The following is a 16,776-nucleotide window of genomic DNA, read 5'->3' on the forward strand; positions in this document are numbered from 1 at the left end:
TCCCTTGAAGGTTGAGAGATCGGCAGTTCCACGTCCCGAGTTTCCAATCCATAGTCCTTTTTCATCGCGTGGGTCTATTCCGATTGTTCCAGTAAGAATCTATTTGTTCTTCGTTCCGTACTTTAGTATTTTTCGTGGTGACGGCTTGCAAAGCCTGCTACACCAACCCCCTGTTTCGCCAGAGGGCCGACGAAGCTCGAAAGAGCCCTCGTTTCCTGTCAGCATACGACCTTGGCTTCCACCGGGGTTGGTTACCCGATCTCCACCAAAGTTGCTCGTATCCCGGCTGGTACCACGAGGAGGTAGGAATAGGAGTTGCTGAATAAGAGTCTATGACCCACTGTAGGGTCTATTTCATGCCTACACGTGCACAAGGCACCGCAGGTACGCATTATTCAGCCGTTTACCAGCCTGTTGGGCATCTTAAGATATGGTAAACAGTCGTAGCCGCAACATATTCGCTTTTCAAATGTTGTACCGTATACTTTTTGCCGAGATTTCTGTGACAGTTCATAAAAGTATACAACGCGCTCTTCGACGCCATTTGAAGCAAAACTGTGCAAGCATATACAAAAAAAAAATTGATAAATGAAAGAAACACATACATACTCTCATTTCTCTCTGAGCTAATTTGTTGTTGAGTATAGAGTAAAGTACTGAATTTAGAGACTGGCCATGTCGCTGGTTTAATGATGACAAGTTCTCGCAAGCTACTGAGTTGTCATGGCCAGTCTTTCAATTCAGTACTTTAGTATAGAGGCCTCGAAAAATTCCAAAATTTTAGTTGTCACCCGTTCATCAATTTTCAAAGTATAGAATCAGTAGAAGTTGCACAATGAGAATGTCATGCTACTCCCAAGCACAATTCAATTGGTTCTTTGTGTTGTACGGGCAGTCTATCTAAGCTATTAATCTCATCAGTTTATTCAATGCTTAGCTGCATTTTTATTCATAACGCCATAACTATCAGTTGAATTTAAAAAGATTACCGCCCACTAGAATGATAATGCTAAAAATAAACATTTGCGTTGCTTTCACAATCATGAACTCATACCTGTCTTAATGTGCGGCAATATTTTTCCTCATATGACCAATAAAAGTAATTTTGGAATAAATATAATCCGTAATTCGCTTAACTACTTTATCCGGGTGTTACAAACTACATGTGTTGCAAACGTCCTACGGTGTCACCTAGCGACACCATACAACTTTTACTCAACATTCCATTCTGAAACAGACTGCGCTAACATCATATTGTGCTCCCTGCAATCAATTTAGGTAAAGCTGCTCACTATCTTCAGCCAGAACATACTTTTTATCGGATTATTGCCATAAAGGTTACCTTGTTACGATAGCTTTTAATATTCAATTATTGCCCATTACGCCATTAGCCTGATTCGAAACTTAATTGCCACTATACCTTCCCAGATGGATACGAGCAAAATATGCGGGTAATCTGTACTTTTTATTTATATGTATGACTCGCTTTAGTGAAGTAGGGTAACATTTCTATGTGTACCCCTTATGATGTGATTAACATTCTGCGACGCTGCACTCCTCCACTTGTAATTTCAGTACTGTAAGATTTCCTATGTGCTAGACACATTTTTATAGATGTGGAATATTCCAACTTGCGGAAAAAAGGGTTAAAAATGTTCAAAAATATTTTATTAGCAGGTGCGCTCCAGCCTCCATATTTGTTCAGGCTGCTGTGGGACACGGTCAAATACCAAACCTACCGTTAACTTTACGAACAACTCTTACTAGCAGCTGCTCATGTCGTACTACTTCGCTAGACAATAACTATCTGTGCAGTACGTGTTTCGTTTTCGTGAGGCGTAATATCTTTCAAACTTTAACCGGTAAGAAAGGAGTGCAAGCTACTTCCAACAAGATTTCTTTTTTATTGCGAGAGTGTTCAACAAGCGTCGTAAAAGAAAAGTTGCGCCTTGCCTGGAAAATTACAATTTAACTAGTACCGGACGGTGAATAGAGTGCTAAAAATAAGTTAGAATAATAAACGATGAAGCATTCTTTTGTAAATCTATGAAAATAATTTGGCGTATTCTTGTTCGACAAAAAGAAACATTGTATCCTTTCTTCTTCATTACACAAAGGATAAGCAATAATAAATCCACGCAACGAACAGTAGTCTATTGAAGTAGTAAGCTTTAATGCCCATCCTGTGGAGACCTATTAACCCACTGTAGAATCTTCAGAAACGATAAATTTAAATTTCAAAGTCTCTGGCGCCAGACATTCCGATAGGTCACCAAAAATTGATTACCGATCCTCCCACAAATAGCTTTCTCCAAATTGCATCGCACTGCACATACTACAAGCTGGAATAGGACAAGCTTCCCAGGACTAAATATATGTCAGCACACAAACCAATAAATTTGTTACGCAAATTTATCGTAAGGTTCATTTATGGTCATATAAACAGTGGCCAATCGTTGTAGGATCAATCTGACGGAAGGTGCAATCTGTTAGCTCCTGTTTAGGATGACTTCTCGGTGTTTTCTATAAATCTAAAAATAACAGGCAAACTAAAAGCAATTTATTGTGCCTAAACATGGAAGTCTCAGTAATTTGTTTTTAAAAATTTTTGTGTACGTAAAAAAGGAAATTATTATGGTTTTACACTAAACTGCTACCAAATGTGATATTTTGATGCTAAGTTGAAAAAAATATTTTTGGTTGAACAATCGTCTCTCTTGAACTGAGAACTATTTTTCTTTCAAACGAAGGTTATTTGAAAAGGATAAAAAAGATAGACAGCAACAAATTTTTAGTTTGGTTACAAGCAAGTGTTAAGTTTTCTTAAGTGTCGTTTTCGCCATCGTAAAAATTAAGTAGTAGAAGTTAAGGATAGCAGCGATGTAAAAAGATATCTATATGAGAGACAAATTGAAAATGTATGCAAATTGAAGGTAGTATGCAGTGGTAATATCTCTGATCATCTTCTATTTATTTCATAGGGGTATAATTAAATTTACTATTGTCTGTATATTACATATCATAAATCTTCTAGGGAAAAAACTTGACGACATTCATTAGACTATACCGCAACCACACGTGCTGAGAAGAATCCTCTGGTTCGTGCTGGATTTTTGCTCCATTCTAAATGTATCTGCTAGTTTGCATAATAGATGGAGAAATTCTACAATGTAAAAGCGGGAAAAATATTTGCTTCAAAGCTCTTTGGCCAGCAAGCTATAACTGTCCTGCTCTTAAAGTCATAAATATTATAACAAACACACATACATTGTCTGACTAGAGGTAAGTGGGTCGAAAATTCAGTCCGGATCCCAAGAGTACAATAAATTGTAGCTGAGTTTTGCTGAGCTAGTTTTCTCTTCATTCAAGTAAGAACGAATGTCATCATCACGCTAGATATGTTGGTAACTTTGGTATAACAAAGTAAATTTATAAAAAAATCATAAACTCAAATCGGTTTGTTCCCTGGGCATTGCAAACTATCCTATTTAATTCACTATACTCTTAACACTAAAGGGTGTTCCACATCAAATAGCATCACGAAAAAAACGCTGTAGAAAATTACCCATTGGGTATTTTCTCTTGAAAATTTGGGTAGAAGTAACTTAGAGTGTATTGTTTACACTGTATTTTTAACGCTGTCAGTTTTTCGAAAATTGGAAAAAATGGCGTTGGAATTGGAATCGGGACATCGGAAAATAACTCGGGATGTGCAGCCAACGGTGAATCGAGTGATTAAACGTTGAAGCTCTGAGCATCGAACGGAAGGAGAAATGCGGCTATAATGGGTGTTCTTTTAGTGATAAGGATCACAAGCGTGTCGTGAGGGCGTTTAAGCGGAATTCCAATGCTTCGGTCAGGGATATGGCCAAAAAGTTGAATCGGTCCAAGTCTTTCGTTCAGAGAGCCAAAGACCGGGAGGGACTGTATACGTACAAAATGCCGAAGGCTCCAAATCTTGACGATCGGCAAAATACTGTGGGAAAGTCACGGACCGGGAAACTGTACACCCAGATGCTGACGAAGCCTCATTGTCTCATCATGGATGATGAGACTTACGTCAAGGCGGACTTCCGACAGCTTCCGGGGTTCCGGAGGAACTAACTTTCAAAGTTTGCCAAGAAATACATGATTTGACAAGCGATCTGCTCATGTGGCAAACGGAGTGCGCCGTTTGTGACTACCGAGACTGTAATCGGGCAGATCTACATCAAGGAGGGTTTACAGAAGCGTCTGCTTCCTCTGTTGAAGCAACACGGCTGCCCTACGATCTTCTAGCCGGGTCTAGCTTCGTGCAACTATTCAAAGGACGTCCTGGAGTGGTACGAAGCCAACTGGCCCACTTTCGTACCCAAGGACATGAACCTTCCAACACACCGGAACTAAGGCCCATCGAAAAAAAACTGGGCTATTATGAAGCAGGCATTACCGAAGCATCCCAAGGAGGTCAAATCTGAATAAGAAAAAGTGGGTTTCCGTACAGAAGAAGCTGCAGCTAGATGTTGTATAGAACCTTATGAGTGGAGTTACGCGTAAGGTGCGAGCAAACGGTTATGGTATTTAAGCTGAATGAAATAAATATGCCAAAATCTAATTAATGGGTTATATTTTATTATCTAAAAGTTTGAAAAGGATCGGTCAACTAGGTAATTTTGTACAGCGTTTTTCTGTGAAGCAATTTGATTTGGAACACCCTGTATTGTATTCTGTTGATAGTACCACAGTATTAATGCTCACGCAAGTGCTCATTTATAAAAAAAAAATAAGGGAAAATCCAAATCTTCAAAATGTTAGTGGCCATAATAAAAATCGTTGTTTGATCTGGCTTTACTAACATTCAAATAATTCTCGTAGGTCTATCCGCACTGACAATCTATAAATCGTCGTTTATAGATCGTCATTTAGAGGGCATTTAATTCGGTTCCATGTCATCCGAACACGTTCTCTCTTATCTGCTTGCTTCTTCCTAAGCTGCGATTGCAACCAGAACTTCTAACGATCCTCTTTTTCTGCAGCAGTCAAGACTACCGTTCGATCAATTCCACACTCCGTCCGCCTTGTGCCGGATTTCCTGTAAATTAACTTTCCAAATGACGATATCTAAGTCATAGTCGCTACACGGTCGTCCGTGCCTGAGAAGCAAGGGTTACTTACTTACTCATCCGGATGCGATGCCCTTTAGAATTACATCCCACAGTAGTCCAAAAGAGCGAAAAGTGGAACTTTTTTCCTACTGTTTTACCTGACTCACTGCGAATATACGTGTTATTGAAATAAAACGTAACCATGCGTTTTATTCGTTTACAACGCATATGCAGCTAATATCGATAACAAACGATTTTTTATAAGTTGTGCTTTTATTATTGCATTTAACTTGTAAAAAGTTGCATAAATAACAATTCAGTTTCGCAATAGAATTATTGCGTACTACTGGCACTTAAAATATAACGTTTAAGTACGTTATTTTTAGTGATCAAAATTAACGATATTTTCGATACAAGGGCGATATTTTTCGAAACCTTTCGAACCAACACGATCCCGCGAACACAACGCATATTCGCACTTTCGCAGTGAGTCAGGTAAAACAGTAGTGTCGTTTGTTTTCATTTTATCATTTAAGGTCTTCAGCACTTTTGTTCGTATAAATATCCCCCTTAATCTAAAACTGTCAAAAGTTAGTCATCGCTTACTATAATGAAAATAAAAAAATAACTTTTTTGTGTTAGGATATATAGACATAGTTTCTTCGGCAAAGTTGTAAATAATGTAAAAACAAGCAACTTTGGTGAGAAAATAAAATTTCTATCTTTATCGAGTGTTGAACTATAGGGCATATTCTTTAAAATTTCTTTAAAAATTGGTTTTTCATACTTAGCTTTTCGTAGTTGCATTTTACAAGAATACAATGTTCTAGGCAATTATCGAAGGACTCAAAATACACGTTTTTGCAGAAGACTGCAAATCTCTTGGACCTTTACTTGCTAAGTTATCGCATATTCAAGCATTAAATTTCCATAGCTTCACGAGCCCATGGGATAAAATGGGGCAAGCGGATTTATGAAATCAGCCCTTCATCTTAAAACTTAAGTCGAGTACTATAAACTTGTATGGGTTCCACTCAAATGAGAGAACGGCAAGCATACGTTTTATGTGTTTCGCGTTCGTTATAATCTCGATACACGTCCATTCTTTTGTATTAGTCGATAGACACATGGTTTCTTCGGCAAAGTTATAGAAAATATAAAGGTAAACAACTTTGCTAAAGAAATGACATTTCTGTCTCTATCGAGTGCAGAGCTCTAGAGCATTTTCTTTAGAAATTCTTTGAAAATTAGTTTTTTTTATACTTAGCTTATGTTGGTTGCATTTTACAAGAGTATGTATATGGTTCTAGGCGATTATTGAAGGACTCAAAACACATGTTTTTTCAGATTTCAAATCTCTAGGACCTTTCCTTACAAAGTTATCGCTTTTTACCTTTGTTATACTATATAACAAAGGTTTAGAAATTGGTCGAAAAACACGAAATTGATCCAAGGCCCGGAGGGCCGAGTTACATGTACCAATCGATAGGGTTCGACGAACTGAGCAATGTCTGTGTGTGTGTGTGTGTGTGTATGTATGTGTGTATGTGTGTATGTGTGTTCGCTCCGAATTTTCTATCGCCTGTTACTCGGCGATGGCTGAACCGATTCGACCGCTATTACTTTTGTTTGAAAGGTATTATTGCCTAGTATATCACTATTAAATGGTTTCGTGGTCTGACTTTTCGTTTGAAAGTTATAAGCAAAAATGTGAAAACTACGTGACACGGTTTTCTCCGGAACCACGCAACCAATTTTAACGATATTAGTACCAAACGAAAGCTCTTACTATTACTAAACATTTAGCTAAGTTTTATTGAAAACGGACAAGCAGTTTAAAAGTTAGCCTTGAAAAACTTGTTTTGACTAGGTACAAATGAACGCCTGTTTCTCAGAGATGGCCAAACCGATTTACACGCTATTAGTTTCATTTGGCAGGTAATATAGCCAGATAGATCACTATTGAATAGTTTTTTGATTGGACGTTTAATTTGAAAGTTATGAGCAATCGAATACATCACACCAAAATTAACAATAATTTATAATGATTTTAACCAAGATAATTTACCTAATTTCAATTATTTTAATATCAAACGAGAGGTTTTCACACTAGAAATATATATGCAAAATTACATAAGAATTGGTTTTACCGGTCAAAAGATATTAACCCTCGAACACTCGCGCCAACTGTTATAACACGGTTACTTGCGCGCACAATAGCCCAAACCAAATAAAACGTGCGCAATAGATTTTTGACTAGGAAAACTTGGTTTTAAGTTTATCAAACCTTTGGAAGAGTTTCTTAAAATTGAAAGCTCTATCGTCTGGTAGAATTTGTATTCTGATTAATCCCCTTAAAAGTGAAATAAACAAATTATTTTCCTTCAGTTTCAATACAACACATTGATATGTTTTGCAAACTTTTAGAGCATATTATTACAAGAAATTTTGCTGAGCACAGTAAGCTTCTATCTCTTCAGTGAAGGTAGAAAAATCTTATTTATTGTATATGAATTTGTAAAATCAGTTTTTCTATTCTAACTCTTCTTGTAATTGTTGTATGACTTTTTCATGTATTACAAAGTTGTACAAATAATAAAAATACACAACTCTGCTGAATTTAGTATACCTCTATGTTTGCTTGTTTAGAAACTGTAGAACTTTAATTGTAAAAACAGCCTGATTTTGACCCCGAATTACTCGATTACCAACAGACGGATACATCTTAAACATTTTACATTTGCTGGTAGTTTTGCTGCATACAGACATCATTTTTCCATGTGAAGAAACGAGAGAAAATTCCAGTTGGGGTCAATTGCGGTACACCTCACATGCTACTTGCTTCGTTTCTGTGATGTCGGTTTATGCTAATCTTGTTTCCTAACAATTTAAAGTATTAATGTATTCAATAATTCGGACATTTTGCTCATAACAAGTTTACTGAAGAATATACGTTAGTATATACGTAATATACGATTTGTAATGGCATTCAAAAACCTACACATGTTGTACAAAATACAACAGCGTGAGTAACCGAAAGTTAATAAAAATTGATGAAATTTATTCAAGAAAACTTTATTGTTGTGAATCGAATAGAATGGCATTACAGGAAATTATGCATAGTTCAAAAACCTATAAACTAGACCTTTACTACGCAATGTATATGTTAAAGAATAATATTTCTTCTTACAACTTACTTTTACTTGAACTTACCCGCATTAGTAACAACTTACTCAGCAATTTCATGAGAAAAAGAACTATCATAATTTGCAAGTGCTTCTATTTTGTTCAAATTTTGTAAACTTATTCAATTTCCAAAAATTTCATGTAAGCCAAACGTGTCGATTTCTATCTCAAATAGCAAGTAAGATCGTATAACAAAGGTTCCTTTCACCACTAGGTGGATTAAATCAGGTTTTTAAGCTTTATTTTTCCTTAACTTCACGAGCCAAAAGCGATAACTTTGTAAGGAAAGGTTCTAAAGGTTTGCAATCTTCTGAAAAAAACGTGTATTTCGAGTCCTTCAATAATCGCCTACAACCATATGTTCTTGTAAAATGCAACCAACATAAGCTAAGTATGAAAAAATAATTTTTAAAGAATTTCTAAAGAAAATGCTCTATAGCTCTGCACTCGATAGAGATAGAAATGTAATTTCTTGCATTATATTTCTAGGTATACTGCTTAGCAACCGCCTGGAACGTCATTCCGACAATGATCACGTGTCGTGATCGTGTCGCTAGATTTATTGAATAGATCGTGCCTCGCATGTTGAAACACGCACGTTTCATTACAATGTCTAGCGCGACATGAAGACAGGAAATACCATTACCTTGTCGAAATCCCCTGCTTGGTTCTAGTAAAGAGGCTTGATAACGCACTGACACAGCACTGTTCACCATCCTTTGTGGCCATAATCAGTCTTGGCAGCTTCCCGGAAACCCGTTTTTGTCCATAATTTCCCATAGCTCTTCGCGATCGATAGTATTGTAGGCGGCCTTGAAATCTATCACGTGGTGCGCAGTGACTTGGTATTCGCGACACTTCTGGAGGATCTGTCGCAGCACACAGAATTGGTCCATTTTCGATCGCCCGTCCACAAAACCAACTTGATAATTTCCCATGAATCTACGTGCTAGCGGCGATAGACGGCAAAAGGTTCCACTGCGATGCCATTTTTGCCAGCTGCCTTATTGCTCTTGAGCTGCTTGATGGCTTCGACCTCCACACCTATTGTGGGGGCCGGCTACACAGACTATAGGTTACAGAGGCGACAAGGCATTCAACAACCGCTAAATTTTAAATCAAAACGGAGAGTAACAAATAAAGGTAACTCTCCGTTATGATTCAAAATTTAGCGGTTTTTGAGTGCCTTGTCGTCTCTATAACCTATAGTCTCTGTAGGGTTGGCTACAGAGACTATAGATTACAGAGGCGCCGAGACACTCAAAAACCGCTAAGTTTTGAACGAAAGCTGAGAATTACCTTTATTTATGATGGTACTCTCCGTTTTGTTTCAAAATTTAGCGGATTTTGAGTGTCTCGGCGCCTCTGTAATCTATAGTCTCTGTAGGGTTGGCACCATCACCATCATCCGCCATATTGATGCAGTGATTACCACTTCTGTGTTGTTATTCCGTCTCCGAACCATTCAGGTGCTCATTGTAGTGCTACTTCCAGCACTACATCGATCATCTCACATTCACCTGACATCCCCCACGACGATCACTCTCTCTATTCCGACATATTTCGGCTCACAACACAAAGCTTTTACAGGATACGTTCACTTTAATTCTTCCAAGCGTGGCTTCTTATTCCGGAAAAACTGGAATTGCAGTCTTCGTTTCTGTCTATATCGTTCCACGTTTTGACGGGTCCCCTGCTGCAGCATCAACGCCCGTGCTACATTCTTCTCATCTAACATCCTCTGGCATTCCTCGTCGAACCAGTCGTTACGTCGACTCCTTCCAGCGAACCTAATGGGACCTTCCACTGTTCTGTTAATGGCCTCAACAAACATTTTTGTTGAAAAGTAGCTTGTTCAACCATTGTACAGCTAATTACCGGGTATCAAGCGTTTGATACAGTTGTTCAACAAAAATGTTTGTTGGGGCTGCTTGCACGCTATCCCAGCAGTCCTCGAGAGGGATTTCATTTAGTTCTTTCTCACGAGGTAGCGCAGCCTCAAGGCATTGCGCGTACTCAGTAGCGACTTCAGGTAAATTGGGTCGTCCCAGATTGTATCGTGGCGGGCGACGGTACCGAATGTTGATAACAACGGAAAGTCTTTGGCGCACTTTAACCATCAAAAGGTAATGGTCAGAATCGATGTTTGCGCCACGATAGGTTGTAACGTCGAGGATATCCGAGAAGTGCTTTCCATCAATCAAAACGTGGACGATTTGCGAGTCGGTCTTCGTTTCAGTATTGTTATATAGAGGCAAAATTTTTATTTGAGAAAGCGCAGCAAAAAAAGGGAATGTATTCCGAATTCAACAGCGCGCTGAAAATACCCTCCGGTACCCTATTCCCGTCCTATTGCCCGCTGGCAGCAATTGTTCACTAGAAGAAAAAAAAGGTGATGAACAGTCTTGGTCGATGATCGATGTGAAGTAGTAGAGGTGTGGAGCAACGTACCGTTTGTTTGTGTTAAAAGCATAAACATTGTGCCGTACAACGATGACACTAACACATCTATACTTTTTAGCATATTACGAACACAAACGTACCGCGTGTGCCGTACCTTAGTAATAGTGTACATAGGTCGATGATGGCACGGACGCGTTATTGTTGAAGCTTTTAGTCCAGTTGGTTGTGGTTGAACCGATGTAACTAAAGAAACTGACTAAAGAAATGACATCGGAGCTTAGTCACTCGCGGCCACCTGTCAGCATTAAATCTAATTTGCACAACGATGATTGTCGTGCGAGACTCTGTTCAATGTTGCTCGAAATAGTTCTTACAATATTTTTTTCGAGCTCAACATTTAGGTAATTTTATTAAGGCCATTGCAAATAATTTCAAAAGTTTTTGTCATCCCCCCCCCCTTGGAAATTGGCTCCAAAAAACGGGGGGCAAAAAAATAATTTGTAGAGTATGAGTTAATTTTTTTTTTCATAAAATCAATTGTCTGTGGGTTCTACAGCCTGAAAAACTCGAAAAATGAGTGTACGAGTTGAGTTAAGGGGGCATAGTACTTTTTACACCATATTTTTTGCCTTATTTCAAATATTTTTTTCTCGATAACGCGAAAAGCGAATCGATTCGGGTTTATTGCTTGCTAAACATTGCACTTTATACTAATATTTACAGTTTTGTTTGCATATGTGAACCTCTTCCCCTCTCCCCTACGGCTCCTTGAACATGATCATTCGAAAAAAACATGATTTGCGGTACCATGGATTGGCGCTGGGGGGCTTATCCGAATTGAAAAATTCCAAAACGACATGAAAGAATATTAAATTATCTCGTATTTGACCCATCCTTTTTTTAAAATTCGAGCGCATAACAAAATGGCGGACATTCAAACATAAAAGTGAGGTTTTTAGCCGAAAAAATTGACTTTAAACATTTCTTAAAAATACAAAAATTGTAATATCGAAAAAAGGATGGGTCAAACACTAGATAATTTTGTTAGCTTTGAAATAAAAAAAGAATCATGAGAATTGCTTCAGCCGTTCTTGAGATATTTATGGTACCGACTTTCAAAACCTGGTTTCGAGAAAAACGACGTTGAAGTTTTTATTCGCTGTGTAATCGCTCCAGACATGTGCGGTACAAATAGCTGTAACTTTGTCAATTTTTGGAATTCATCGAAATGACTTGAAACACATATGGTCAAAATGTTAATCTTTCGAAATAATCAATAAAAAAAATTTCGATTTTTTTTAATTGAAAAAGTACTATGCCCCCTTAAAGCTTCTAGCACAGAGAACAGATTAACAGGCTCGAAGGAAGTAATCGATTTTTTGTGTGTAAAATCTGTCGGTAGCGCCCTCCAGAAATAGTTTGCCAAACGCATCAAAAAATATCCATGTACCTTTATCAATATTTCTTTGTGCTGGAGTTACATAGCAGCGACGGCAGCGCCATCAAGATTTAGTTTGCCACTTACTGCTCGAGGGGTGCTCTATTGAAGGATTTCTCGTAGATTACATAAAAACCTTTTACACACTTTTTGTCAATTACCTGGTAGTCTGTTCTCTGTGATGATACGATGATATTTGTTGCCGTTTGCTTGCAGTCAATATTTTCTGCCGCGTTCATCGACTGATACTCCGCAAGTTCTCGAGCAAAAGATTCAGAAGTTTTTATCGAGATTCATGCGCACTTGGTTTCGACGAACCAAAAATGAGTCATTTCTTCAGTCAGTTTCTTTAGATGTAACCGATGAACCCGGTAAAATCATAATGGATCGTATCTGCTCAAAACGTGCTGGACGTTTGCATCATATTGGATCCATCCGATAGGATCTATTGCTCATCACAATTCAGTCCAAAATGTATCAGATCTGTTACCGGGCAGCAACATGAAGTGAGTTTCCCAATAATTTCATTTTAAGTTTTCATTTAATTCACGTGGAACTAACTTTTTACATTACCGGTTACATTACCGCTGATTGAGAACCAAATGTCAAATCAATTCAAATAAATTACCTTCAATCAATTCGACATTGAATCTAATCATTATTTTGTTATCAATTTCATTTTTTCCAGCGCACCCTGAAGCTCAGTTGCTGCGGGTCAGAATCCAAGCGGCCGGAAAAGGCGAACCACACGTACAGTGCCCTGTCACGGTACGGAGTGACCGGGAACGGTGGTTCCTTCCAGATGACATCGAATCTCACCCTGCATCCGGCCAAGCGAGCCAAATCTGAGCTGCAATTTTGCCACCAGGAATCGGAAATGATCCTGCTGCGCGGCGTCCCGAGCAAGGGTCGCAAATCGGATGGACAGTTTATTTCAACCAGTAGCCAATCGACGATTATAACCAACCTCAGCGTGTGTGGCCGCGCACGATCATCATCGGTTGAGAAGCGCCAATCGAATGGACGCATCAACTGTCCTAGCACGGAAAACATCCGAGTGCTAGCCAGCGGAGGCGGAACCGAAAATAATGATTCCGGTGGAAAGCTGGCGACCATTGCGGAAAAACTTCGTCGCGGCACGCAACGGGTGCTGCAGTTTAACAAATCTCCGGCGGCATCACCCTGCACGGAGCATGCAACTCCAGTTTCGAATGATGAACGCGAAGGAAAACGACGTTGGTTGAAGAAAAAAACCAGCGTAGACTCGGTCGATACCAATACGATAAGCAATTCTAGCTTACAGGAGTTCGATGAGGAAGAGTTCTCCAGTGCCGAACTGGCCAGAGTCATGGGGGAAATTAACAGAGAAATTCGCTAGGAATCTACAGTTGACTAGAGCTAAAGAAAACGATACAACGAGTAGTACAAAATTTATCGGAAGCAGCAGAAAATGTAGGCGAATATTGATACTCCAAGTTGGAAAAGGCAGGACTCAGGAAATTTTGTTGATGAATGAACTGGTAGCACGTATTCTGCAAATAACTAAATAAATTGGAATAATTGGAAACACTCAGTTGTTGTGAAACCCGGCGGTAACTTGTAAATAGCTAGCAATTAGATAGTGTTAGTTGCTTCAGCAATCAGGAAGTTTTCAGCACAAAATTAAATTGAATAAACTCGCTATATTTGTAAGTTATTTAGGTTTGTTTGATTTAAGCCGAATTGATCAACAAAATCTGCTCTTTTCGAAGTTCAATGACTACAAAATCAGAAGAACCATCAAGCTTTACATTTCATACTTTCCATTAGATTATGATTTTGTATTGTAGATTTTGCTGTTGAAGCCACCCTATTTAATGCAGAATACCAAGTTGCTTTGAACTGTTTTCCATGTTAATACCTGAGGTTCGATTTGCGCTTCTCCGATATTTTCCAATTGGGCGAAACTCCGACGAGTTTGGAGGGTTTTTCTTCTTCGGTACTTGCACTTTGTTCGAAGTATACCTACCACTCCTAAGCCATTTTTCGATAGTGGCAAGGTCTGCAAAAACAGCACGGGGTAATTTTACTTCTTCTAAAAAGGCCTCAAGCCAATTTTAAAACATTGTTTTACTTAAATATTTTGCTTGACAGGACCAACTGTCATGAAGATATCGCTCTTCCGTTCGCAGGTGTAAATCGCCTACCTAACCAAGTATTTGGAAACTTTGACAACTTTTTCTGTCGCGAATAACCACGCAGTGGTAAAAACGTCTCCAATACAAAAAACTTCTTTGATAAGTTAATAGAAAATGAGAAATACAGAGTAGAAGCAAAATGACCTCGTTTAGTTTCCATCGACCCCATCGACACCGATGCCCACACCAGGTGGCGCAGCGTTCGGTATTAAATACTATATTTCAAAAGATAAACATGATACGATAATTAAGGAAGGCAATAATAGTAAAAAAAGGAGCGCTCTTTTGGCTACCAACGGTATAAAGGGTGTCCCACATTAAATTGCATCATGGAAGAAACGGTGCAGAAAATTACGCACTGGGTATTTTCTCTGGAACATTTGGGTAGAAGTAGTTTAAAGTGTATTGTTTACCCTGTATTTTTATCGCGGTCAGTTTCTCGCAAATTGGACCTAATGGCGTCATCCGAAAAGCAACGTCGCAAATTTATTTTGCGCAAACACGTGGAAAGTTCTGAAATCTCTCATCATGGATGATGAGACTTACGTCAAGGCGGACTTCCGGCAGCTTCCGGGGCTACTATACTTCAAATCTGAGGAAGACATGAAGAAAAAGTGGATTTCCGTACAGAAGAAGCTGCAGCCAGATGTTGTACAAAACATTTTGAGTGAAGTTAAGCGAGGATACAGTTATAGGATTAAAGTTATATGCAATAAACATGCCAAAAGCTTACTAATGGGTTATATTTTATTGTCTGAAAGTTTGAAAAAGATCGGTCAATTAGGTAATTTTCTACAGCGTTTCTTCCGTGATGCAATTTGATGTGGAACACCCTTTAGCAGCCCTATAGCGCCGTAAATATAAAAGATAAATATAAAACTGTAGTTTGTAGTTTCTTTAGCAATATTGTAGATAATTACTATTTGTACAAATGCCCCATACACCACTTTTTTATCAGTGTTAGACAACCATCGTACCCCGAAGCTGACTGGGCAGGTTAGTAACCCAGGCAACCAGTGTTGGGCACCACTAATTCGCTAACCGACCAATCAAGAAACGCTAGTTACACTTTATAATTTATACTCAGACTAGCCGAATTGTTACTGGACCATAATTCCAAATGAAGTGCCGCTGTTTATTTTATAACTAGCTGACCCGACAAACTTCGTATTGCCACAAATTAACCTGTGTTGTACATAAATCATGAATCTCGGATGATCTTTGTCACTTCTCGAGTTTTGCAAGCCCCCCAGTGGGCGGCGCTTCCGACGGCGGGTCACCGGCAACACTCGCGACCGGCTCGTCCTGAATGATCTAGTGTTACTATAGATAGTTTTTGTGGTCTTGTTATTGATTAATGTTTTATGGAAGAGTCGAATTTCTCGAGTTGGATTAGTTTTTGAGTTTCGCAAAAATTTCTGTTTTATTTGTATGAGAGTCCATATCCCCCTACCACAGGGGTGAGAGGTCTCTAACTATCATAAAATAAATTCAAGACTCAAAAATCTCCTACATGCTAAATTTGGTTCCATTTGCTTGATTAGTACTCAAATTATAAGGAAATTTGTATTTCATTTGTATGGAAGCCCACCCTCTTAAAAGGGAAAGGGGTCGTAATACACCACAGAAAAAAAATTCTGCCATCTAAAACTCTCACATGCCAAATTTGGTTCCATTTACTTGATTAGTTCTAAAGTTATGAGCAAATTTGTATTTCGTTTGAATGGGAGCCACCCCCCCTCCTAAAAAGGTAAGAAGTCCTAATTCATCATGGGAAAAATGGTTGCCTCCAAAAACACCCACATGCCAAACCTGGTTCCATTTGCTTGATTAGTTCTCGAATTATGAGGAAATTTGTATTTCATTTGTGTAGAAGCCCCCCCTCTTGAAGTGTGGAAGGATCCTAATTCACCGTAGAAAATATTTTTGCCTCCAAAAACCTCCACATGCAGAATTTGGTTCTATTTGCTTGATTAGTTCTCGAGTTATGGGGAAATTTGTATTTCATTTGTATTGGAGCCCCCCCTCCTAATGTGGGAAGAGGTCCTAATTCATCACAGAAAAAATTCTTGCCTCCAAAAACACCTACACGCCAAATTTGGTTCCATTTGCTGGATTAGTTCTCGAGTTATGAGGAAATTTGTATTTCGTTTGTATAGGACCCCCCCTCCTAAAGTGGGGAGGGGTCCCAATTCATCATTGAAAAAAAAATTGTCTCCAAAAACACACACATGCCAAATTTGGTTCAATTCGCTTGATTAGTTCTCGAGTTATGAGGAAATTTGTATTTCATTTGTACAGGAGCCCCTCCTCTTAAAGTGGGGAGGGGTCCTAATTCACCATAGAAAATTTTCTTGCTCTCGAAAACCTTCACATGCCAAATTTGGTTGCATTTGCTTGATTAGTTCTCGAGTTATGAGGAAATTTGTATGGAAGTCCCCCCTCTTAAAGGGGAGAGGAGTTATAATTCCTCTTATAAAGAGGGGAA

At 38.7% G+C, this 16,776-nt stretch overlaps 1 protein-coding gene across 1 annotated transcript in view; it reads left to right on the forward strand.

Moving 5' to 3' along the window:
* The window catches only part of LOC128745693 (pyrokinin-1 receptor-like), a 93,110-nt gene extending 79,621 nt beyond the window's left edge, over positions 1–13,489 (forward strand). Inside the window, exon 6 of the mRNA XM_053842772.1 lies at positions 12,800–13,489. Within this exon, the coding sequence (XP_053698747.1) occupies positions 12,800–13,489 (690 nt within the window). The remainder of the gene's footprint in view (positions 1–12,799) is intronic.
* The last annotated feature ends 3,287 nt before the right edge of the window (positions 13,490–16,776 follow it).

Source organism: Sabethes cyaneus, chromosome 1, assembly GCF_943734655.1.
Source record: "Sabethes cyaneus chromosome 1, idSabCyanKW18_F2, whole genome shotgun sequence".
Taxonomy (NCBI): domain Eukaryota; kingdom Metazoa; phylum Arthropoda; class Insecta; order Diptera; family Culicidae; genus Sabethes; species Sabethes cyaneus.